Source organism: Oncorhynchus mykiss, chromosome 1 (assembly GCF_057628025.1).
Source record: "Oncorhynchus mykiss isolate SJ-2025 chromosome 1, ASM5762802v1, whole genome shotgun sequence".
NCBI lineage: Eukaryota > Metazoa > Chordata > Actinopteri > Salmoniformes > Salmonidae > Oncorhynchus > Oncorhynchus mykiss.
The window spans coordinates 3,472,501-3,496,500 of record NC_143022.1 but is presented as its reverse complement, the minus strand read 5'-3'; the positions used below and the strand labels follow the sequence as shown (position 1 = coordinate 3,496,500).

Here is a 24,000-nt window from a genome sequence, read left to right as displayed (position 1 = left end):
GAGTTTTTAAAGCAGTTATTTCGGCTTTGCAATTTGGTCTAAGGTCCAGAGAAACTCAATATCTCAACTATTTTCATTGTGTATAAATCAGTGGTTTGACCACAGCTGCTCCTCTGAGTGTGTCTGGAGGCGAGGGTAGAAGAGATAAAGAGATCTATTGAACGGGGGGGGGGGGGCATTGTAACGCTGTGGGATGGGAAGCACGCCATGGGAACAAGCGGATATATAACAATAATAATTAATTGAATTTGTAAAGCGCTTTTCTCACATTTATATATATATATCTATATATATATACATATACATCCGATCTGGAGAACAGAATTAACAAAAGGTCATTTTTAAAGTTTTCTGATCAGTCTTCAGCTGTGTTTTAAAGGAGGACAGAGACTCTTCAGCCCTGATAGTGTCTGGAAGTGTGTTCCACAGCTGAGAAGCCCTGTCACCCATAGTGTTTAGTGATGTTGGTCCCGACATCACTAATGCTCTTGTGGCTGAATGGAAGCAAGTCCCTGCATCAATCTTCCAACATCTAGTGGGAAGCCTTCACAGAAGAGTGGAGGCTGTTATAGCAGCAAAGGAGGGACAAACTCCAACTTCATGATTTTGGAATGAGATGTTTGACGTGCAGGTGTCCACATACTTCGTGGTCATGTAGTGTATACAGAACAGACCGCGTTAGACCTCATTAGACCTCATTAGACTGCGTTAGACCTCATTAGACTGTGTTAGACCTCATTAGACCGCGTTAGACCTCATTAGACTGCGTTAGACCTCATTAGACTGTGTTAGACCTCATTAGACTGCGTTAGACCTCATTAGACCGCGTTAGACCTCATTAGACTGCGTTAGACCTCATTAGACTGCGTTAGACCTCATTAGACTGCGTTAGACCTCATTAGACTGCGTTAGACCTCATTAGACCGCGTTAGACCTCATTAGACTGTGTTAGACCTCATTAGACCGCATTAGACCTCATTAGACTGCGTTAGACCTCATTAGACTGCGTTAGACCGTGTTAGACCTCGTTAGACCGCATTAGACCTCATTAGACCGCGTTAGACCTCATTAGACTGCGTTAGACCGTGTTAGACCTCGTTAGACCGTGTTAGACCTCATTAGACCTCTTTAGACCGCATTAGACCACGTTAGACCTCATTAGACCTCATTAGACCTCATTAGACTGCGTTAGACCTCATTAGACCGCGTTAGACCTCATTAGACCGCGTTAGACCTCATTAGACCGTGTTAGACCTCATTAGACCGCATTAGACCTCATTAGACTGCGTTAGACCGTGTTAGACCTCGTTAGACCGCATTAGACCTCATTAGACCGCGTTAGACCTCATTAGACTGCGTTAGACCGTGTTAGACCTCGTTAGACCGTGTTAGACCTCATTAGACCTCTTTAGACCGCATTAGACCACGTTAGACCTCATTAGACCTCATTAGACCTCGTTAGACCGTGTTAGATCTCATTAGACTGTGTTAGACTGTGTTAGACCGCGTTAGACCTCATTAGACCACGTTAGACCTCATTAGACCTCTTTAGACCGCATTAGACCATGTTAGACCTCATTAGACCTCATTAGACCTCGTTAGACCGTGTTAGATCTCATTAGACTGTGTTAGACTGTGTTAGACCGCGTTAGACCTCATTAGACCACGTTAGACCTCATTAGACCTCTTTAGACCGCATTAGACCATGTTAGACCTCATTAGACCTCATTAGACTGCGTTAGACCTCATTAGACTGTGTTAGACCTCATTAGACCGTGTTAGACCTCATTAGACCGCGTTAGACCTCATTAGACCGCGTTAGACCTCATTAGACCGCGTTAGACCTCATTAGACCTCATTAGACCACATTAGACCGCGTTAGACCTCATTAGACCATGTTAGACCTCATTAGACCGCGTTAGACCTCATTAGACCATGTTAGACCTCATTAGACCGCGTTAGACCATGTTAGACCTCATTAGACTGTGTTAGACCTCATTAGACCTCATTAGACTGCGTTAGACCTCATTAGACTGTGTTAGACCTCATTAGACCGCGTTAGACCTCATTAGACCGCGTTAGACCTCATTAGACCGTGTTAGACCTCATTAGACTGTGTTAGACCTCATTAGACCACATTAGACCGCGTTAGACCTCATTAGACCATGTTAGACCTCATTAGACCATGTTAGACCGCGTTAGACCGCGTTAGACCGTGTTAGACTGTGTTAGACTGTGTTAGACCGTGTTAGACTGTGTTAGACCGTGTTAGACTGTGTGTGACTGTGTTAGACTGTTTGTGACTGTGTCCGGGATTGAAGAGGTGCTGTTGCGCCTTCTTCACAACGCTGTCTGTGTGGGTGGACCAATTCAGTTTGTCCGTGATGTGTACGCCGAGGAACTTAAAACTTGCTACCCTCTCCACTACTGTTCCATCGATGTGGATAGGGGGGTGCTCCCTCTGCTGTTTCCTGAAGTCCACAATCATCTCCTTAGTTTTGTTGACGTTGAGTGTGAGGTTATTTTCCTGACACCACACTCTGAGGGCCCTCACCTCCTCCCTGTAGGCCGTCTCGTCTTTGTTGGTAATCAAGCCTACCACTGTTGTGTCGTCTGCAAACTTGATGATTGAGTTGGAGGCGTGCGTTGCCACGCAGTCGTGGGTGAACAGGGAGTACAGGAGAGGGCTCAGAACGCACCCTTGTGGGGCCCCTGTGTTGAAGATCAGCGAAGTGGAGAAGTCCGGGACCCAATTGCGCAGGGTGAGGTTCAGACCCAGGGTCTGTGTTAGACTGTGTTAGGTTGTATGTATGTATGACAGTGTTGTGTTGTGTTGCAGGCTCCCAGCGGTGCCAGGCCTGAGGAAGAACTGGAGAGGCTCACCAAGAAGATGCTGTATGACATGGACAACCCTCCGGCTGAGGAGTACTTTGGTGAGACTTATTATGTACTGTATGTCTCTGACCTCCCTTTTCATTTGGGTCAATCTCCTACATACACCACGTCAGAGGGTTGCGGCCCTACCTTTTCCTATGGGTAATCTCCTACACCATGTTAGAGGGTTGCGGCCCTACCTTTTCCTATGGGTAATCTCCTACACCACGTTAGAGGGTTGAGGCCCTACCTTTTCCTATGGGTCAATCTCCTACACCACTTTAGAGGGTTGAGGCCCTACCTTTTCCTATGGGTAATCTCCTACACCACTTTAGAGGGTTGCGGCCCTACCTTTTCCTATGGGTCAATCTCCTACACCATGTTAGAGGGTTGCGGCCCTACCTTTTCCTATGGGTAATCTCCTACACCACTTTAGAGGGTTGAGGCCCTACCTTTTCCTATGGGTAATCTCCTACACCACTTTAGAGGGTTGAGGCCCTACCTTTTCCTATGGGTAATCTCCTACACCACTTTAGAGGGTTGCGGCCCTACCTTTTCCTACGGGTCAATCTCCTACACCATGTTAGAGGGTTGCGGCCCTACCTTTTCCTATGGGTAATCTCCTACACCACTTTAGAGGGTTGCGGCCCTACCTTTTCCTATGGGTAATCTCCTACACCACTTTAAAGGGTTGCGGCCCTACCTTTTCATTTGGGTCAGATAGTCACCTATTAGTTTTGACAGTATCAATCATTCATCATCTAGTATGTTGGATTGCCTAACTATCCAAATCCATTCCCATGCACACACCCAGGTGATAATACAGTAGGGGAGTAGGGGAGTAGGGCAGTAGGACAGTAGGGAAGTTGGGGAGTAGGGGAGTAGAGAAGTAGGGCAGTAGAGAAGTAGGGAAGTTGGGCAGTAGGGCAGTAGGGCAGTAGGGAAGTAGGGGAGTAGGGCAGTAGGACAGTAGGGAAGTTGGGAAGTTGGGGAGTAGGGGAGTAGAGAAGTAGGGCAGTAGGGAAGTTGGGCAGTAGGGCAGTAGGGAAGTAGGGCAGTAGGGCAGTAGGGAAGTAGGGAAGTTGGGCAGTAGGGCAGTAGGGCAGTAGGGAAGTTGGGCAGTAGGGAAGTTGGGCAGTAGGGAAGTAGGGAAGTAGGGCAGTAGGGAAGTAGGGACGTTGGGCAGTAGGGAAGTAGGGCAGTAGGGAAGTTGGGCAGTAGGGAAGTTGGGCAGTAGGGAAGTAGGGACGTTGGGCAGTAGGGAAGTAGGGACGTTGGGCAGTAGGGAAGTAGGGCAGTAGGGAAGTTGGGAAGTAGGGCAGTAGGGAAGTAGGGCAGTAGGGAAGTTGGGAAGTAGGGCAGTAGGGAAGTAGGGTAGTAGGGAAGTAGGGCAGTAGGGAAGTAGGGACGTTGGGCAGTAGGGAAGTAGGGCAGTAGGGAAGTTGGGAAGTAGGGAAGTTGGGCAGTAGGGAAGTAGGGCAGTAGAGAAGTAGGGCAGTAGCGCAGTAGGGAAGTAGGGCAGTAGGGAAGTAGGGTAGTAGGGCAAGCTAAATGAACACTTAGTTCGCCTCACGCCTATGGAGCTAAGGTGATCCTGTGAGTCACAGCCTCTGAAGCATATGGTACCGAGAGGAAATGTAGAGGAAGGGGTTTGTGGAACCTTAGGTACTTTCTCTCTCTCTCCCTCACAGTTTCTCTCTCTCCCTCTCTCTCTCTCTCTCTCTCTCTCTCTCTCTCTCTCTCTGTCTCTCTATCTGTCTCTCTATCTGTCTCTCTCTCTCTCTCTCTCTCTCTCTCCCTCTCTCTCTCTCTCTCTCCCTATCTCTCTCTCTCTCTCTCGCTGTCAATTCAATACATTTAAGGGCTTTATTGGCATGGGAAACATGTGTTAACATTGCCAAAGCAAGTGAGGTAGACAACATACAAAGTGAATATATAAAGTGAAAAACAACAAAAATTAACAGTAAACATTACACATACAGAGGTTTCAAAACAGTAAAGACATTACAAATGTCATATTATATATATATATATATACAGTGTTTTAACAATGTACAAATGGTTAAAGGACACAAGATAAAATAAATAAGCATAAATATGGGTTGTATTTACAATGGTGTGTGTTCTTCACTGGTTGACCTTTTCTCGTGGCAACAGGTCACAAATCTTGCTGCTGTGACGGAACACTGTGGAATTTCACCCAGTAGATATGGGAGTTTATCAAAATTTGATTTGTTTTCAATTTCTTTGTGGATCTGTGTAATCTGAGGGAAATATGTATCTCTAAATGGTCATACATTGGGCAGGAGGTTAGGAAGTGCAGCTCTGTCTCTCTCTCTCTCTCTCTTCCTATATCTCTCTCTCTCCCCATCTCTCTCTCCCTCTCTCTCTCTCTCCCCATCTCTCTCTCTCTCCCTCTCTCTCTCTCTCTCTCGTCTCTCTCTCTCTCTCTCTCTCTCTCTCTCTCCCCACCTCTCTCTCTCTCTCTCTCTCTCTCTCTCTCTCTCTCTCCCCACCTCTCTCTCTCTCTCTCTCCCCACCTCTCTCTCCTCTCTCTCCCTCTCTCTCTCTCCCCTCTCTCTCTCTCTCTCTCTCTCCCCACCTCTCTCTCTCTCTCTCCACCTCTCTCTCTCCATCTCTCTCACTGTCTCTCTCTCTCTCTCTCTCTCTCTCCCCACCTCTCTCTCTCTCTCTCCACCTCTCTCTCTCCATCTCTCTCACTGTCTCTCTCTCTCTCTCTCTCCATCTCTCTCTCTCCATCTCTCTCTCCATCTCCATCTCTATCTATATCTCTCTCTCCATCTCTCTCAATTCAATACATTTAAGGGCTTTATTGGCATGGGAAACATGTGTTAACATTGCCAAAGCAAGTGAGGTAGATAATATATAAAGTGAATATATAAAGTGAAAAACAATAATAATTAACAGTAAACATTACACATACAGAAGTTTCAAAACAATAAAGACATTACAAATGTCATATTATATATATATATATATATATATATATATATACAGTGTTTTAACAATGTACAAATGGTTAAAGGACACAAGATAAAATAAATAAGCATAAATATGGGTTGTATTTACAATGGTGTGTGTTCTTCACTGGTTGCCCTTTTCTCGTGGCAACAGGTCACACATCTTGCTGCTGTGACGGCACACTGTGGTATTTCACCCAGTAGATATGGGAGTTTATCAAAATTGGATTTGTTTTCGAATTCTTTGTGGGTCTGTGTAATCTGAGGGAAATATGTATCTCTAATATGGTCATACATTGGGCAGGAGGTTAGGAAGTGCAGCTCAGTTTCCACCTCATTTTGTGGGCAGTGAGCACATAGCCTGTCTTCTCTTGAGAGCCATGTCTGCCTACGGCGGCCTTTCTCAATAGCAAGGCTATGCTCACTGAGTCTGTACATGGTCAAAGCTTTCCTTAAGTTTGGGTCAGTCACAGTGGTCAGGTATTCTACTGTTTAGGGCCGAGTAGCATTCTAGTTTTTGTTAATTCTTTCCAATGTGTCAAGTAATTATTATTTTGTTTTCTCATGATTTGGTTGGGTCTAATTGTGCTGTTGTCCTGGGGCTCTGTAGGGTGTGTTTGTGTTTGTGAACAGAGCCCCAGGACCAGCTTGCTTAGGGGACTCTTCTCCAGGTTCATCTCTCTGTAGGGTGTGTTTGTGTTTGTGAACAGAGCCCCAGGACCAGCTTGCTCAGGGGACTCTTCTCCAGGTTCATCTCTCTGTAGGGTGTGTTTGTGTTTGTGAACAGAGCCCCAGGACCAGCTTGCTCAGGGGACTCTTCTCCAGGTTCATCTCTCTGTAGGGTGTGTTTGTGTTTGTGAACAGAGCCCCAGGACCAGCTTGCTTAGGGGACTCTTCTCCAGGTTCATCTCTCTGTAGGGTGTGTTTGTGTTTGTGAACAGAGCCCCAGGACCAGCTTGCTCAGGGGACTCTTCTCCAGGTTCATCTCTCTGTAGGGTGTGTTTGTGTTTGTGAACAGAGCCCCAGGACCAGCTTGCTTAGGGGACTCTTCTCCAGGTTCATCTCTCTGTAGGGTGTGTTTGTGTTTGTGAACAGAGCCCCAGGACCAGCTTGCTCAGGGGACTCTTCTCCAGGTTCATCTCTCTGTAGGGTGTGTTTGTGTTTGTGAACAGAGCCCCAGGACCAGCTTGCTTAGGGGACTCTTCTCCAGGTTCATCTCTCTGTAGGGTGTGTTTGTGTTTGTGAACAGAGCCCCAGGACCAGCTTGCTTAGAGGACTCTTCTCCAGGTTCATCTCTCTGTAGGGTGTGTTTGTGTTTGTGAACAGAGCCCCAGGACCAGCTTGCTTAGGGGACTCTTCTCCAGGTTCATCTCTCTGTAGGGTGTGTTTGTGTTTGTGAACAGAGCCCCAGGACCAGCTTGCTTAGGGGACTCTTCTCCAGGTTCATCTCTCTGTAGGGTGTGTTTGTGTTTGTGAACAGAGCCCCAGGACCAGCTTGCTTAGGGGACTCTTCTCCAGGTTCATCTCTCTGTAGGGTGTGTTTGTGTTTGTGAACAGAGCCCCAGGACCAGCTTGCTTAGGGGACTCTTCTCCAGGTTCATCTCTCTGTAGGGTGTGTTTGTGTTTGTGAACAGAGCCCCAGGACCAGCTTGCTTAGGGGACTCTTCTCCAGGTTCATCTCTCTGTAGGGTGTGTTTGTGTTTGTGAACAGAGCCCCAGGACCAGCTTGCTTAGGGGACTCTTCTCCAGGTTCATCTCTCTGTAGGGTGTGTTTGTGTTTGTGAACAGAGCCCCAGGACCAGCTTGCTTAGGGGACTCTTCTCCAGGTTCATCTCTCTGTAGGGTGTGTTTGTGTTTGTGAACAGAGCCCCAGGACCAGGTTGCTTAGAGGACTCTTCTCCAGGTTCATCTCTCTGTAGGGTGTGTTTGTGTTTGTGAACAGAGCCCCAGGACCAGCTTGCTTAGGGGACTCTTCTCCAGGTTCATCTCTCTGTAGGGTGTGTTTGTGTTTGTGAACAGAGCCCCAGGACCAGGTTGCTTAGAGGACTCTTCTCCAGGTTCATCTCTCTGTAGGGTGTGTTTGTGTTTGTGAACAGAGCCCCAGGACCAGGTTGCTTAGAGGACTCTTCTCCAGGTTCATCTCTCTGTAGGGTGTGTTTGTGTTTGTGAACAGAGCCCCAGGACCAGCTTGCTTAGGGGACTCTTCTCCAGGTTCATCTCTCTGTAGGGTGTGTTTGTGTTTGTGAACAGAGCCCCAGGACCAGGTTGCTTAGAGGACTCTTCTCCAGGTTCATCTCTCTGTAGGGTGTGTTTGTGTTTGTGAACAGAGCCCCAGGACCAGCTTGCTTAGGGGACTCTTCTCCAGGTTCATCTCTCTGTAGGGTGTGTTTGTGTTTGTGAACAGAGCCCCAGGACCAGCTTGCTTAGGGGACTCTTCTCCAGGTTCATCTCTCTGTAGGGTGTGTTTGTGTTTGTGAACAGAGCCCCAGGACCAGCTTGCTTAGGGGACTCTTCTCCAGGTTCATCTCTCTGTAGGGTGTGTTTGTGTTTGTGAACAGAGCCCCAGGACCAGCTTGCTCAGGGGACTCTTCTCCAGGTTCATCTCTCTGTAGGGTGTGTTTGTGTTTGTGAACAGAGCCCCAGGACCAGCTTGCTCAGGGGACTCTTCTCCAGGTTCATCTCTCTGTAGGGTGTGTTTGTGTTTGTGAACAGAGCCCCAGGACCAGCTTGCTCAGGGGACTCTTCTCCAGGTTCATCTCTCTGTAGGGTGTGTTTGTGTTTGTGAACAGAGCCCCAGGACCAGCTTGCTTAGAGGACTCTTCTCCAGGTTCATCTCTCTGTAGGGTGTGTTTGTGTTTGTGAACAGAGCCCCAGGACCAGCTTGCTCAGGGGACTCTTCTCCAGGTTCATCTCTCTGTCTCTCTCTTTATCATTTCTTAATGCTCAAAAGTCTCCTCCGTCTGATAACAAAGAGGATGTGACTCTGATGTTATAGATTCTTTCCCATGGTCACTTTGCATTGTGGGGAGGAAGGTCTTCTTTTGAGAAACAGGTGCCATGGTCACCAGTTACAAAAACTGCTTTGCAGAAGTTACGGACACTGCATGGGGTGTGAACGTGCGGTGTGTGTGTGTGTGTGTGTGTGTGTGTGTGTGTGTGTGTGTGTGTGTGTGTGTGTGTGTGTGTGTGTGTGTGTGTGTGTGTGTGTGTGTGAGTTTCCCTCTCTCTCACCATCCGATTTGCATTTCCTTCAGTTGTTCTGTGTTATAGACAGACAGCTCAGCTTTTCCTTGTCTTTTCTTTGGCTAGTCACGTATTTAAACCCTCAGAGATGGTGGTCAGAGAGGGGGAAGAATCACTAACTTCAACATGTTGAATTTAAATAAATTTGAATCATATTAACTCCTTCCTGATCTTTCATCATGGTCTTTTGTTCTACTAGACATTGTTCATGAGTTATTTCCATAGAGAATGGTGTCCCTCTGTTCTGCTCCTCTCCTCTCTCCTTTAATCATTTAAACCCCTCCTGGCCCTCTCCACACCCCCTGGTCTCTCCCCCCTGGTCTCTCCCGCCTGTTCTCCCCCTGGTCTCTCCCCCCTGTTCTTCCCCTGGTCTCTCCCCCTGGCCTCTCCCCCCTGTTCTCTCCCCCTGGTCTCTCCCCCCTGTTCTCCCCCCCTGTTCTCCCCCCCTGTTCTCTCCCCCCCTGTTCTCCCCCTGGTCTCTTCCCCCTGTTCTCTCCCCCCTGTTTTTCCCCTGGTCTCTCCCCCTGGCCTCTCCCCCCTGTTCTCTCCCCCTGGTCTCTCACCCCTGTTCTCTCCCCCCTGTTCTCCCCCTAATCTCTCCCCCTGGCCTCTCCCCCCTGTTCTCTCCCCCTGGTATATCCCCCCTATTCTATCCCCCCTGGTCTCTCCCCCCTGTTCTCTCCCCCCTGGTCTCTCCCCCCTGGTCTCTCCCCCTGTTCTCTCCCCCCTGGTCTCTACCCCCTGGTCTCTCCCCCCTGTTCTCTCCCCCCTGGTCTCTCCCCCTTGGTCTCCCCCCTGGTCTCTCCCCTGGTCTCTCTTTTTGGTCTCCCCCCTGGTCGCTCCCCCTGGTCTCTCCCCTGGTCTCCCCCCTGGTCTCCCCCCTGGTCTCCCCCCTGTTCTCTCCCCCCTGGTCTCCCCCCTGGCCCTCTCTCCCCTGGCCATCTCCCCCCTGGTCACTCCCCCGGTCTCCTCCCTGGTCTCCCTCTGGCCAACTCCCCCCAGGTCTCTCCCCTGGCTTTCTCCCCCCAGTTCTCTCCCCCCTGTTCTCCCCCTGGTCTCTCCCCCCTGTTCTCTCCCCCCTGTTCTCTCCCCCCTGTTCTCCCCCTGGTCTCTCCCCCTGGCCTCTCCCCCCTGTTCTCTCCCCCCTGGTATCTCCCCCCTGTTCTCTCCCCCCTGTTCTCTCCCCCCTGTTCTCCCCCCCCTGTTCTCCCCCTGGTCTCTCCCCCCTGTTCTTCCCCTGGTCTCTCCCCCTGGCCTCTCCCCCCTGTTCTCTCCCCCTGGTCTCTCCCCCCTGGTCTCTCCCCCTGTTCTCCCCCCTATTCTCTCCCCCCTGGTCTCTCCCCCCTGGTCTCTCCCCCCTTGTCTCTCCCCCCTGTTCTCTCCCCCTGGCCTCTCCCCCCTGGTATCTCCCCCCTGGTCTCTCCCCTGGTCTCTCTCCCCTGGTCTCCCCCCTGGTCTCTCCCCCCTGTTCTCCCCCTGGTCTCTCCCCTGGTCTCTCCCCTGGTCTCCCCCCTGGTCTCTCCCCCCTGGTCTCTCCCCCCTGGTCTCCCCCCTGGTCTCCCCCCTGTTCTCTCCCCCCTGGTCTCCCCCCTGGCCCTCTCTCCCCTGGCCATCTCCCCCCTGGTCTCTCCCCCGGTCTCCTCCCTGGTCTCCCTCTGGCCAACTCCCCCCTGGTCTCTCCCCTGGCCTTCTCCCCCCTGGTCTCCCCCTGTTCTCCCCCTGGCCCTCTCTCCCCTGGCCCTCTCTCCCTGGCCCTCTCTCCCCTGGTCTCTCCCCTGGCCCTCTCTCCCCTGGCCCTCTCTCCCCTGGCCCTCTCTCCCCTGGCCCTCTGTCCATCCCTGGCCCTCATTCCCCTGGACCTCTCCCTCTGTCCATCCCTGGCCCTCTCCCTCTGGTCTCTCCCCTGGCCCTCTCTCCCCTGGCCCTCTCCCTCTGGTCTCTCCCCTGGCCCTCTCTCCCCTGGCCCTCTACCTCTGGTCTCTCCTCTGGCCCTCTCCCCCCTGGTCTCTCCCCTGGCCCTCTCTCCCCTGGTCTCTCCCCTGGCCCTCTCTCCCCTGGTCTCTCCCCTGGCCCTCTCCCCCCTGGTCTCTCCCCTGGCCCTCTCCCCCCTGGTCTCTCCCCTGGCCCTCTCCCCCCTGGTCTCTCCCCTGGCCCTCTCCCCCCTGGTCTCTCCCCTGGCCCTCTCCCCCCTGGTCTTTCCCCCTGGTCTCTCCCCTGGCCCGCTCTCCCCTGGCCCTCTCCCTCTGGTCTTTCCCCCTGGTCTCTCCCCTGGCCCTCTCTCCCCTGGCCCTCTCTCCCCTGGTCTCTCCCTGGTCTTTCCCCCTGGTCTCTCCCCTGGCCCTCTCTCCCCTGGCCCTCTCTCCCCTGGCCCTCTCTCCCCTGGCCCTCTCTCCCCTGGCCCTCTCCCTCTCCCTCTGGTCTCTCCCTCTGGCCCTCTTTCCCCTGGTCTCTCCTCTGGCCCTCTCTCCCCTGGCCCTCTCTCCCCTGGCCCTCTCCCCTCCCTCTGGTCTCTCCCTCTGGCCCTCTTTCCCCTGGTCTCTCCCCTGGCCCTCTCCCCCCTGGTCTCTCCCCTGGCCCTCTCTCCCCTGGTCTCTCCCCTTGTCTCTTCCTCTGGGTCTCTCCCCTGGCCCTCTCCCTCTGGTCTCTCCCCTGGTCTCTCCCCTGGCCCTCTCCCCCCTTTTCTTTCCCCCTGGTCTCTCCCCTGGCCCGCTCTCCCCTGGCCCTCTCCCTCTGGTCTTTCCCCCTGGTCTCTCCCCTGGCCCTCTCTCCCCTGGCCCTCTCTCCCCTGGTCTCTCCCTGGTCTTTCCCCCTGGTCTCTCCCCTGGCCCTCTCTCCCCTGGCCCTCTCCCTCTGGTCTCTCCCTCTGGCCCTCTTTCCCCTGGTCTCTCCCCTGGCCCTCTCCCCCTGGCCCTCTCCCCCTGGTGTCTCCCCTGGTCTCTCCCCTGGTGTCTCCCCTGGTCTCTCCCCTGGTCTCTCCTCTGGCCCTCTCCCCCCTGGCCCTCTCTCCCTCTGGTCTCTCCCTCTGGCCCTCTCTCCCTGGCCCTCTACCCTCTGCTCTCTCCCATCCTCCACTCCTCTCCTCTCCCATCCTCCTCCAATCCACTCCTCTCCCCTGCTCCTCCACTCCTCACACCTCTCTTCTCCAGGCCCCTGGCTGTATGTTATCCTCTGCCCCATGGTACCTCTCTTCTCCAGGCCCCTGGCTCTCTGTTCCCCTCTGCCCCCTGGTACCTCTCTTCTCCAGGCCCCTGGCTCTCTGTTCCCCTCTGCCCCCTGGTACCTCTCTTCTCCAGGCCCCTGGCTCTCTGTTCCCCTCTGCCCCCTGGTACCTCTCTTCTTCAGGCCCCTGGCTCTCTATATTCCCCTCTCCCCCCGGTACCTCTCTTCTCCAGGCCCCTGGCTCTATGTTCCCCTCTGCCCCCTGGTACCTCTCTCCTCCAGGCCCCTGGCTCTCTGTTCCCCTCTCCCCCCAGTACCTCTCTTCTCCAGGCCCCTGGCTCTCTGTTCCCCTCTGCCCCCTGGTACCTCTCTTCTCCAGGCCCCTGGCTCTCTGTTCCCCTCTCCCCCCGGTACATCTCTTCTCCAGGCCCCTGGCTCTCTGTTCCCCTCTCCCCCCGGTACATCTCTTCTCCAGGCCCCTGGCTCTCTGTTCCCCTCTCCCCCCGGTACATCTCTTCTCCAGGCCCCTGGCTCTCTGTTCCCCTCTCCCCCCGGTACCTCTCTTCTCCAGGCCCCTGGCTCTCTGTTCCCCTCTCCCCCCTGGTACCTCTCTTCTCCAGGCCCCTGGCTCTCTGTTCCGCTCTCTCCCCGGTACCTCTCTTCTCCAGGCCCCTGGCTCTCTATATTCCCCTCTCCCCCTGTTACCTCTCTTCTCCAGGCCCCTGGCTCTCTGTTCCCCTCTCCCCCCGGTACCTCTCTTTTCCAGGCCCCTGGCTCTCTGTTCCCCTCTCCCCCCGGTACATCTCTTCTCCAGGCCCCTGGCTCTCTGTTCCCCTCTGCCCCCCGGTACATCTCTTCTCCAGGCCCCTGGCTCTCTGTTCCCCTCTCCCCCCGGTACCTCTCTTTTCCAGGCCCCTGGCTCTCTGTTCCCCTCTCCCCCCGGTACATCTCTTCTCCAGGCCCCTGGCTCTCTGTTCCCCTCTGCCCCCCGGTACATCTCTTCTCCAGGCCCCTGGCTCTCTATATTCCCCTCTCCCCCCGGTACATCTCTTCTCCAGGCCCCTGGCTCTCTGTTCCCCTCTGCCCCCCGGTACCTCTCTTCTCCAGGCCCCTGGCTCTCTGTTCCCCTCTCCCCCCTGGTACCTCTCTTCTCCAGGCCCCTGGCTCTCTATATTCCCCTCTGCCCCCCGGTACATCTCTTCTCCAGGCCCCTGGCTCTCTGTTCCCCTCTGCCCCCTGGTACCTCTCTTCTCCAGGCCCCTGGCTCTCTGTTCCCCTCTGCCCCCCGGTACCTCTCTTCTCCAGGCCCCTGGCTCTCTGTTCCGCTCTCTCCCTGTTACCTCTCTTCTCCAGGCCCCTGGCTCTCTGTTCCCCTCTGCCCCATGGTACCTCTCTTCTCCAGGCCCCTGGCTCTCTGTTCCCCTCTGCCCCCTGGTACCTCTCTTCTCCAGGCCCCTGGCTCTCTATATTCCCCTCTCCCCCCGTTACCTCTCTTCTCCAGGCCCCTGGCTCTCTGTTCCCCTCTGCCCCCCGGTACATCTCTTCTCCAGGCCCCTGGCTCTCTGTTCCCCTCTCCCCCCGGTACCTCTCTTCTCCAGGCCCCTGGCTCTCTGTTCCCCTCTCCCCCCGGTACCTCTCTTCCCCTGTTACCTCTCTTCTCCAGGCCCCTGGCTCTCTGTTCCCCTCTGCCCCCTGGTACCTCTCTTCTCCAGGCCCCTGGCTCTCTATATTCCCCTCTCCCCCCGGTACCTCTCTTCTCCAGGCCCCTGGCTCTCTGTTCCCCTCTGCCCCCCGGTACCTCTCTTCTCCAGGCCCCTGGCTCTCTGTTCCCCTCTCCCCCCGGTACATCTCTTCTCCAGGCCCCTGGCTCTCTGTTCCCCTCTCCCCCCGGTACCTCTCTTCTCCAGGCCCCTGGCTCTCTGTTCCCCTCTGCCCCCTGTTACCTCTCTTCTCCAGGCCCCTGGCTCTCTGTTCCCCTCTGCCCCCTGGTACCTCTCTTCTCCAGGCCCCTGGCTCTCTATATTCCCCTCTCCCCCCGGTACATCTCTTCTCCAGGCCCCTGGCTCTCTGTTCCCCTCTCCCCCCGGTACCTCTCTTCTCCAGGCCCCTGGCTCTCTGTTCCCCTCTGCCCCCTGTTACCTCTCTTCTCCAGGCCCCTGGCTCTCTGTTCCCCTCTGCCCCCTGGTACCTCTCTTCTCCAGGCCCCTGGCTCTCTATATTCCCCTCTCCCCCCGGTACATCTCTTCTCCAGGCCCCTGGCTCTCTGTTCCCCTCTGCCCCCTGGTACCTCTCTTCTCCAGGCCCCTGGCTCTCTATATTCCCCTCTCCCCCCGGTACCTCTCTTCTCCAGGCCCCTGGCTCTCTGTTCCCCTCTGCCCCCTGGTACCTCTCTTCTCCAGGCCCCTGGCTCTCTATATTCCCCTCTCCCCCCGGTACATCTCTTCTCCAGGCCCCTGGCTCTCTGTTCCCCTCTGCCCCCTGGTACCTCTCTTCTCCAGGCCCCTGGCTCTCTATATTCCCCTCTCCCCCCGGTACCTCTCTTCTCCAGGCCCCTGGCTCTCTGTTCCCCTCTGCCCTCTGGTACCTCTCTTCTCCAGGCCCCTGGCTCTCTGTTCCCCTCTCCCCCCCGTACCTCTCTTCTCCAGGCCCCTGGCTCTCTGTTCCCCTCTGCCCCCTGGTACCTCTCTTCTCCAGGCCCCTGGCTCTCTGTTCCCCTCTCCCCCCGGTACATCTCTTCTCCAGGCCCCTGGCTCTCTGTTCCCCTCTGCCCCCGGTACATCTCTTCTCCAGGCCCCTGGCTCTCTGTTCCCCTCTGCCCCCCGGTACCTCTCTTCTCCAGGCCCCTGGCTCTCTGTTCCCCTCTGCCCCCCGGTACCTCTCTTCTCCAGGCCCCTGGCTCTCTGTTCCCCTCTGCCCCCCGGTACATCTCTTCTCCAGGCCCCTGGCTCTCTGTTCCCCTCTGCCCCCCGGTACCTCTCTTCTCCAGGCCCCTGGCTCTCTGTTCCCCTCTCCCCCCGGTACCTCTCTTCTCCAGGCCCCTGGCTCTCTGTTCCCCTCTGCCCCCTGGTACCTCTCTTCTCCAGGCCCCTGGCTCTCTATATTCCCCTCTCCCCCCGGTACCTCTCTTCTCCAGGCCCCTGGCTCTCTGTTCCCCTCTCCCCCCCGTACATCTCTTCTCCAGGCCCCTGGCTCTCTGTTCCCCTCTCCCCCCGGTACATCTCTTCCCCAGGCCCCTGGCTCTCTGTTCCCCTCTCCCCCCGGTACCTCTCTTCTCCAGGCCCCTGGCTCTCTGTTCCCCTCTGCCCTCTGGTACCTCTCTTCTCCAGGCCCCTGGCTCTCTGTTCCCCTCTGCCCCCCGGTACCTCTCTTCTCCAGGCCCCTGGCTCTCTGTTCCCCTCTCCCCCCGGTACCTCTCTTCTCCAGGCCCCTGGCTCTCTGTTCCCCTCTGCCCCCTGGTACCTCTCTTCTCCAGGCCCCTGGCTCTCTATATTCCCCTCTCCCCCCGGTACCTCTCTTCTCCAGGCCCCTGGCTCTCTGTTCCCCTCTCCCCCCCGTACATCTCTTCTCCAGGCCCCTGGCTCTCTGTTCCCCTCTGCCCCCCGGTACCTCTCTTCTCCAGGCCCCTGGCTCTCTGTTCCCCTCTGCCCCCCGGTACATCTCTTCTCCAGGCCCCTGGCTCTCTGTTCCCCTCTGCCCCCCGGTACCTCTCTTCTCCAGGCCCCTGGCTCTCTGTTCCCCTCTCCCCCCGGTACCTCTCTTCTCCAGGCCCCTGGCTCTCTGTTCCCCTCTGCCCCCTGGTACCTCTCTTCTCCAGGCCCCTGGCTCTCTATATTCCCCTCTCCCCCCGGTACCTCTCTTCTCCAGGCCCCTGGCTCTCTGTTCCCCTCTCCCCCCCGTACATCTCTTCTCCAGGCCCCTGGCTCTCTGTTCCCCTCTCCCCCCGGTACATCTCTTCCCCAGGCCCCTGGCTCTCTGTTCCCCTCTCCCCCCGGTACCTCTCTTCTCCAGGCCCCTGGCTCTCTGTTCCCCTCTGCCCTCTGGTACCTCTCTTCTCCAGGCCCCTGGCTCTCTGTTCCCCTCTCCCCCCCGTACCTCTCTTCTCCAGGCCCCTGGCTCTCTGTTCCCCTCTGCCCCCTGGTACCTCTCTTCTCCAGGCCCCTGGCTCTCTGTTCCCCTCTCCCCCCAGTACCTCTCTTCTCCAGGCCCCTGGCTCTCTGTTCCCCTCTCCCCCCGGTACATCTCTTCTCCAGGCCCCTGGCTCTCTGTTCCCCTCTGCCCCCCGGTACATCTCTTCTCCAGGCCCCTGGCTCTCTGTTCCCCTCTGCCCCCCGGTACCTCTCTTCTCCAGGCCCCTGGCTCTCTGTTCCCCTCTGCCCCCCGGTACCTCTCTTCTCCAGGCCCCTGGCTCTCTGTTCCCCTCTGCCCCCCGGTACATCTCTTCTCCAGGCCCCTGGCTCTCTGTTCCCCTCTGCCCCCCGGTACCTCTCTTCTCCAGGCCCCTGGCTCTCTGTTCCCCTCTCCCCCCGGTACCTCTCTTCTCCAGGCCCCTGGCTCTCTGTTCCCCTCTGCCCCCTGGTACCTCTCTTCTCCAGGCCCCTGGCTCTCTATATTCCCCTCTCCCCCCGGTACCTCTCTTCTCCAGGCCCCTGGCTCTCTGTTCCCCTCTCCCCCCCGTACATCTCTTCTCCAGGCCCCTGGCTCTCTGTTCCCCTCTCCCCCCGGTACATCTCTTCCCCAGGCCCCTGGCTCTCTGTTCCCCTCTCCCCCCGGTACATCTCTTCTCCAGGCCCCTGGCTCTCTGTTCCCCTCTCCCCCCGGTACCTCTCTTCTCCAGGCCCCTGGCTCTCTGTTCCCCTCTCCCCCCTGGTACCTCTCTTCTCCAGGCCCCTGGCTCTCTGTTCCCCTCTCCCCCCGGTACATCTCTTCTCCAGGCCCCTGGCTCTCTGTTTCCCTCTGCCCCCCGGTACCTCTCTTCTCCAGGCCCCTGGCTCTCTGTTCCCCTCTCCCCCCTGGTACCTCTCTTCTCCAGGCCCCTGGCTCTCTGTTCCCCTCTCCCCCCGGTACCTCTCTTCTCCAGGCCCCTGGCTCTCTGTTCCCCTCTGCCCCCCGGTACATCTCTTCTCCAGGCCCCTGGCTCTCTGTTCCCCTCTCCCCCCGGTACATCTCTTCTCCAGGCCCCTGGCTCTCTGTTCCCCTCTCCCCCCGGTACCTCTCTTCTCCAGGCCCCTGGCTCTCTATATTCCCCTCTCCCCCCGGTACATCTCTTCTCCAGGCCCCTGGCTCTCTGTTCCCCTCTCCCCCCTGGTACCTCTCTTCTCCAGGCCCCTGGCTCTCTGTTCCCCTCTGCCCCCTGGTACCTCTCTTCTCCAGGCCCCTGGCTCTCTGTTCCCCTCTGCCCCCCGGTACCTCTCTTCTCCAGGCCCCTGGCTCTCTGTTCCCCTCTCCCCCCGGTACCTCTCTTCTCCAGGCCCCTGGCTGTATGTTATCCTCTGTCCTTCTGTCTCTCTCCTCTCCCACCTCTGCCCCTGGCCTCAGTCTCTATGGTCATGCCCAGTAAATATCTACCCCCACAGCCTAACCCACTCATTCTCTATGGTCCACATCTATAATCCCAGGTTGTGTGGAGGTGTTTTCTATGTATCTATAATCCCATGTTGTGTGGAGGTGTTTTCTATGTATCTATAATCCCATGTTGTGTGGAGGTGTTTTCTATGTATCTATAATCCCATGTTGTGTGGAGGTGTTTTCTATGTATCTATAATCCCATGTTGTGTGGAGGTGTTTTCTATGTATCTATAATCCCATGTTGTGTGGAGGTGTTTTCTATGTATCTATAATCCCATGTTGTGTGGAGGTGTTTTCTATGTATCTATAATCCCATGTTGTGTGGAGGTGTTTTCTATGTATCTATAATCCCATGTTGTGTGGAGGTGTTTTCTATATATCTATAATCCCATGTTGTGTGGAGGTGTTTTCTATGTATCTATAATCCCAGGTTACTCTCCTCTGACACAGGGTAAAGACAAACAGGTTATGTCATAGGCAGATCCCCTGGCTGGTTTAAGCAGGCTGGCCCAGTCACTTTTAGAGTGTGTGTGTGTGTGTGTGTGTGTGTGTGTGTGTGTGTGTGTGTGTGTGTGTGTGTGTGTGTGTGTGTGTGTGTGTGTGTGTGCGAGCGCGCATTTGTGCGTGTGTGTGGGTGTTTGTGCTTGCGTGTCTGTGTGTGTGGGCATGTCTGTGCGTGCGTTTGTTTGTGTGTGTGCATTCGTGTGTGTGTGTGTGTCCTGGTCGGCTCTGTGATGCCTAGAACCTGTCTAGAACCTGTCTAGAACCTGTCTAGAACCTGTCCCCACAGGACAACCCTTTAAAGACCTCGTATTGGTTCCAGGTATAACTATTTTTGGTTCAAAGTAGAAAACTTTTTGGGTTCAATGCAAAACCCTTTCCACAGAAGGTTCTAGATGGAACCCAAAAGGGTTCTACCTGGAACCAAAAAGTGTTATTCTCTGGGTGCAGCCGAAGAACCCCTTCGGAACCCGTTGTTCTAACTCTGTACCATGTATACACACACTTGCCGCTGTTTGCAAACTAAGGTTTGTGGGCCCGGGGCGAACAACTAGAAGAAGGACAAGAGGAGAGAGGGAGACGAGTCGCTAACTGGGTCATAAGTGATGTGGTAACGTCTGCCTCTGTGGCTTACAGTCAGCACAGAGGGAGGGAGCGAAGGGAGGAGGGGGAGGAGAGGTGAAGGAGGAGGGCTAACAGAGGGAGGAGGAGGGGGTGACAAGGGGGAGGGCTAACAGAGGGAGGGAGAGGGAGGGAGAGAGGAGGGAAGGAGGGTGAGGGGGAAGGAGGGAGGGAGAGGTGGGAGAGAGGAGGGAAGGAGGGGGAGGGAGGGAGGGGTGGGAGGGAGAGAGGAGGGGGCAGGAGGGAGAGCGGGGAGAGAGGAGGGAAGGAGAGTGAGGGTGAAGGAGGGAGGGAGAGCGGAGGGAAGGAGGGGGAGGGAGGGAGAGGTGGGAGAGAGGAGGGAAGGAGGGGGAGAAAGGAGGGAAGGAGGGTGAGGGGGAGGGAGGGAGGGAGGGGTGGGAGAGAGGAGGGGGAGGGAGGGGTGGGACAGAGGAGGGGGAGGGAGGGGTGGGTGGGAGAGAGGAGGGGAGGGAGGGAGAGAGGAGGGAAGGAGGGTGAGGGGGAGGGAGGGAGGGGTGGGAGAGAGGAGTGGGAGGGAGGGGTGCGAGAGAGGAGGGGGAGGGAGTGAGGGGTGGGTGGGAGAGAGGAGGGGAGGGAGGGAGAGAGGAGGGAAGGAGGGTGAGGGGGAGGGAGGGAAAGGTGGGAGAGAGGAGGGAAGGAGGGTGAGGGGGAGGGAGAGAGGAGGGAAGGAGGGTGAGGGGGAGGGAGGGAAAGGTGGGAGAGAGGAGGGAAGGAGGGTGAGGGGGAGGGAGAGAGGTGGGAGAGAGGAGGGAAGGAGGGTCGGAGAGAGGAGGGGAGGAGGGAAGGGAGGGGGAGGGAGGGAGAGGTGGGAGAGAAGAGGGAAGGAGGGTGAGGGGGAGGGAGGGAGAGGTGGGAGAGAGGAGTGAAAGTTAGCATGAACTAGGTTGAACTACAGTATATGAACTATGGGACTCATTATAAAATGTATAGAAGGACTGCCAGCCCCATGCTGCCATACAGAGTCCTCTAGCTTCCCACTGTCCTTCACTCTGCTCCATACAGAGTCCTCTAGCTTCCCACTGTCCTTCACTCTGCTCCATACAGAGACCTCTAGCTTCCCACTGTCCTTCACTCTGCTCCATACAGAGACCTCTAGCTTCCCACTGTCATTCACTCTGCTCCATACAGAGTCCTCTAGTTTCCCACTGTCCTTCACTCTGCTCCATTCAGAGTCCTCTAGCTTCCCACTGTCCTTCACTCTGCTCCATACAGAGACCTCTAGCTTCCCACTGTCCTTCACTCTACTCCATACATAGACCTGTAGCTTCCCACTGTCCTTCACTCTGCTCCATAAAGATTCCTCTAGCTTCCCACTGACGGCCAACCCACTATCCTTCACTCTGCTCCATACAGAGTCCTCTAGTTTCCCACTGATGGCCAGCCACTGTCCTTCACTCTGCTCCATACATAGACCTGTAGCTTCCCACTGTCCTTCACTCTGCTCCATACAGAGTCCTCTAGCTTCCCACTGACGGCCAGCCCACTGTCCTTCACTCTGCTCCATACAGAGTCCTCTAGCTTCCCAATGTCCTTCACTCTGCTCCATACAGAGTCCTCTAGCTTCCCACTGTCCTTCACTCTACTCCATACAGAGTCATCTAGCTTCCCACTGTCCTTCACTCTGCTCCATACAGAGACCTCTAGTTTCCCACTGTCCTTCACTCTGCTCCATACAGAGACCTCTAGCTTCCCACTGTCCTTCACTCTGCTCCATACAGAGACCTCTAGTTTCCCACTGTCCTTCACTCTGCTCCATACAGAGTCCTCTAGTTTCCCACTGTCCTTCACTCTGCTCCATACAGAGACCTCTAGTTTCCCACTGTCCTTCACTCTGCTCCATACAGAGACCTCTAGCTTCCCACTGTCCTTCACACTGCTCCATACAGTCCTCTAGCTTCCCACTGTCCTTCACTCTGCTCCATACAGAGTCCTCTAGCTTCCCACTGACGGCCAGCCCACTGTCCTTCACTCTGCTCCATACAGAGTCCTCTAGCTTCCCACTGTCCTTCACTCTGCTCCATACAGAGAACTCTAGCTTCCCACTGTCCTTCACTCTGCTCCATACAGAGTCCTCTAATATACTGTACTGTAGTAGATAATATACTGTACTGTAGTAGATAATACACTGTACTGTAGTAGATAATATACTGTACTGTAGTAGATAATATACTGTACTGTAGTATATAATATACTGTACTTTAGTAGATAATATACTGTACTGTAGTAGATAATATACTGTACTGTAGTAGATAATATACTGTACTGTTCTGTAGTAGATTATACACTGTACTGTAGTAGATAATATACTGTACTGTAGTAGATACTATACTGTACTGTAGTAGATAATACACTGTACTGTAGTAGATAATATACTGTACTGTAGTAGATAATATACTGTACTGTAGTAGATAATATACTGTACTGTAGTAGATAATACACTGTACTGTAGTAGATAATATACTGTACTGTAGTAGATAATATACTGTACTGTAGTAGATAATATACTGTACTGTAGTAGATAACATACTGTACTGTAGTAGATAATATACTGTACTGTAGTAGATAATATACTGTACTGTAGTAGATAATACACTGTACTGTAGTAGATAATATACTGTTCTGTACTGTAGTAGATTATATACTGTACTGTAGTAGATAATATACTGTACTGTAGTAGATAATATACTGTACTGTAGTAGATAATACACTGTACTGTAGTAGATAATACACTGTACTGTAGTAGATAATATACTGTTCTGTACTGTAGTAGATAATACACTGTACTCTAGTAGATAATATACTGTACTGTAGTAGATAACATACTGTACTGTAGTAGATAATATACTGTACTGTAGTAGATAATATACTGTTCTGTACTGTAGTAGATAATACACTGTACTGTAGTAGATAACATACTGTACTGTAGTAGATAACATACTGTACTGTAGTAGATAATATACTGTACTGTAGTAGATAATATACTGTACTGTAGTAGATAATATACTGTTCTGTACTGTAGTAGATAATACACTGTACTGTAGTAGATAATATACTGTTCTGTACTGTAGTATATAATATACTGTTCTGTACTGTAGTAGATAATACACTGTACTGTAGTAGATAATATACTGTACTGTTCTGTAGTAGATAATATACTGTACTGTAGTAGATAATATACTGTACTGTTCTGTAGTAGATTATACACTGTACTGTAGTAGATAATATACTGTACTGTAGTAGATACTATACTGTACTGTAGTAGATAATACACTGTACTGTAGTAGATAATACACTGTACTGTAGTAGATAATATACTGTACTGTAGTAGATAATACACTGTACTGTAGTAGATAATATACTGTACTGTAGTAGATAATATACTGTACTGTAGTAGATAATATACTGTACTGTAGTAGATAATATACTGTACTGCAGTAGATAACATACTGTTTTGTAGTAGATAATATACTGTACTATAGTAGATAATATACTGTACTGTTCTGTAGTAGATTAAACACTGTACTGTAGTAGATAATATACTGTACTGTAGTAGATAATACACTGTACTGTAGTAGATAATATACTGTACTGTAGTAGATAATATACTGTACTGTAGTAGATAATATACTGTACTGTAGTAGATAACATACTGTACTGTAGTAGATAATATACTGTACTGTAGTAGATAATACACTGTACTGTAGTAGATAATACACTGTACTGTAGTAGATAATACACTGTACTGTAGTAGATAATATACTGTTCTGTACTGTAGTAGATTATATACTGTACTGTAGTAGATAATATACTGTACTGTAGTAGATAATATACTGTACTGTAGTAGATAATACACTGTACTGTAGTAGATAATATACTGTTCTGTACTGTAGTAGATAATATACTGTACTGTAGTAGATAATATACTGTACTGTAGTAGATAATATACTGTACTATAGTAGATAATATACTGTTCTGTACTGTAGTAGATAATACACTGTACTGTAGTAGATAACATACTGTACTGTAGTAGATAACATACTGTACTGTAGTAGATAATATACTGTACTGTAGTAGATAATATACTGTACTGTAGTAGATAATATACTGTACTGTAGTAGATAATATACTGTTCTGTACTGTAGTAGATAATATACTGTACTGTAGTAGATAATATACTGTTCTGTACTGTAGTAGATAATATACTGTACTGTAGTAGATAATATACTGTACTGTAGTAGATAATATACTGTTCTGTACTGTAGTAGATAATATACTGTACTGTAGTAGATAATATACTGTACTGTAGTAGATAATATACTGTACTGTAGTAGATAATATACTGTACTGTAGTAGATAATATACTGTACTGTAGTAGATAATATACTGTACTGTAGTAGATAATATACTGTTCTGTACTGTAGTAGATAATATACTGTTCTGTACTGTAGTAGATAATATACTGTACTGTAGTAGATAATATACTGTACTGTAGTAGATAATATACTGTACTGTAGTAGATAATACACTGTACTGTAGTAGATAATATACTGTACTGTAGTAGATAATATACTGTACTGTAGTAGATAACATACTGTACTGTAGTAGATAATATACTGTACTCTAGTAGATAATATACTGTTCTGTAGTAGATAATATACTGTACTGTAGTAGATAATATACTGTACTGTAGTAGATAATATACTGTTCTGTACTGTAGTAGATAACATACTGTACTGTAGTAGATAATATACTGTACTGTAGTAGATAATATACTGTACTGTAGTAGATAATATACTGTACTGTAGTAGATAATATACTGTACTGTAGTAGATAATATACTGTACTGTAGTAGATAATATACTGTACTGTAGTAGATAATACACTGTACTGTAGTAGATAATGTACTGTAGTAGATAATATACTGTACTGTAGTAGATAATATACTGTACTGTAGTAGATAATATACTGTACTGTAGTAGATAATATACTGTACTGTAGTAGATAATATACTGTACTGTAGTAGATAATATACTGT

At 52.3% G+C, this 24,000-nt stretch overlaps 1 protein-coding gene across 9 annotated transcripts in view; it reads left to right on the top strand.

Moving 5' to 3' along the window:
• The window catches only part of LOC110518923 (lipoma-preferred partner homolog), a 475,008-nt gene that overhangs the window by 290,114 nt on the left and 160,894 nt on the right, over positions 1-24,000 (top strand). For all 9 annotated transcript variants that reach the window (XM_090231894.1, XM_090231657.1, XM_090232022.1 and 6 more), the window contains one exon: positions 2,840-2,933. In XM_090231894.1, the coding sequence (XP_090088020.1) occupies positions 2,840-2,933 (94 nt within the window). The remainder of the gene's footprint in view (positions 1-2,839; positions 2,934-24,000) is intronic.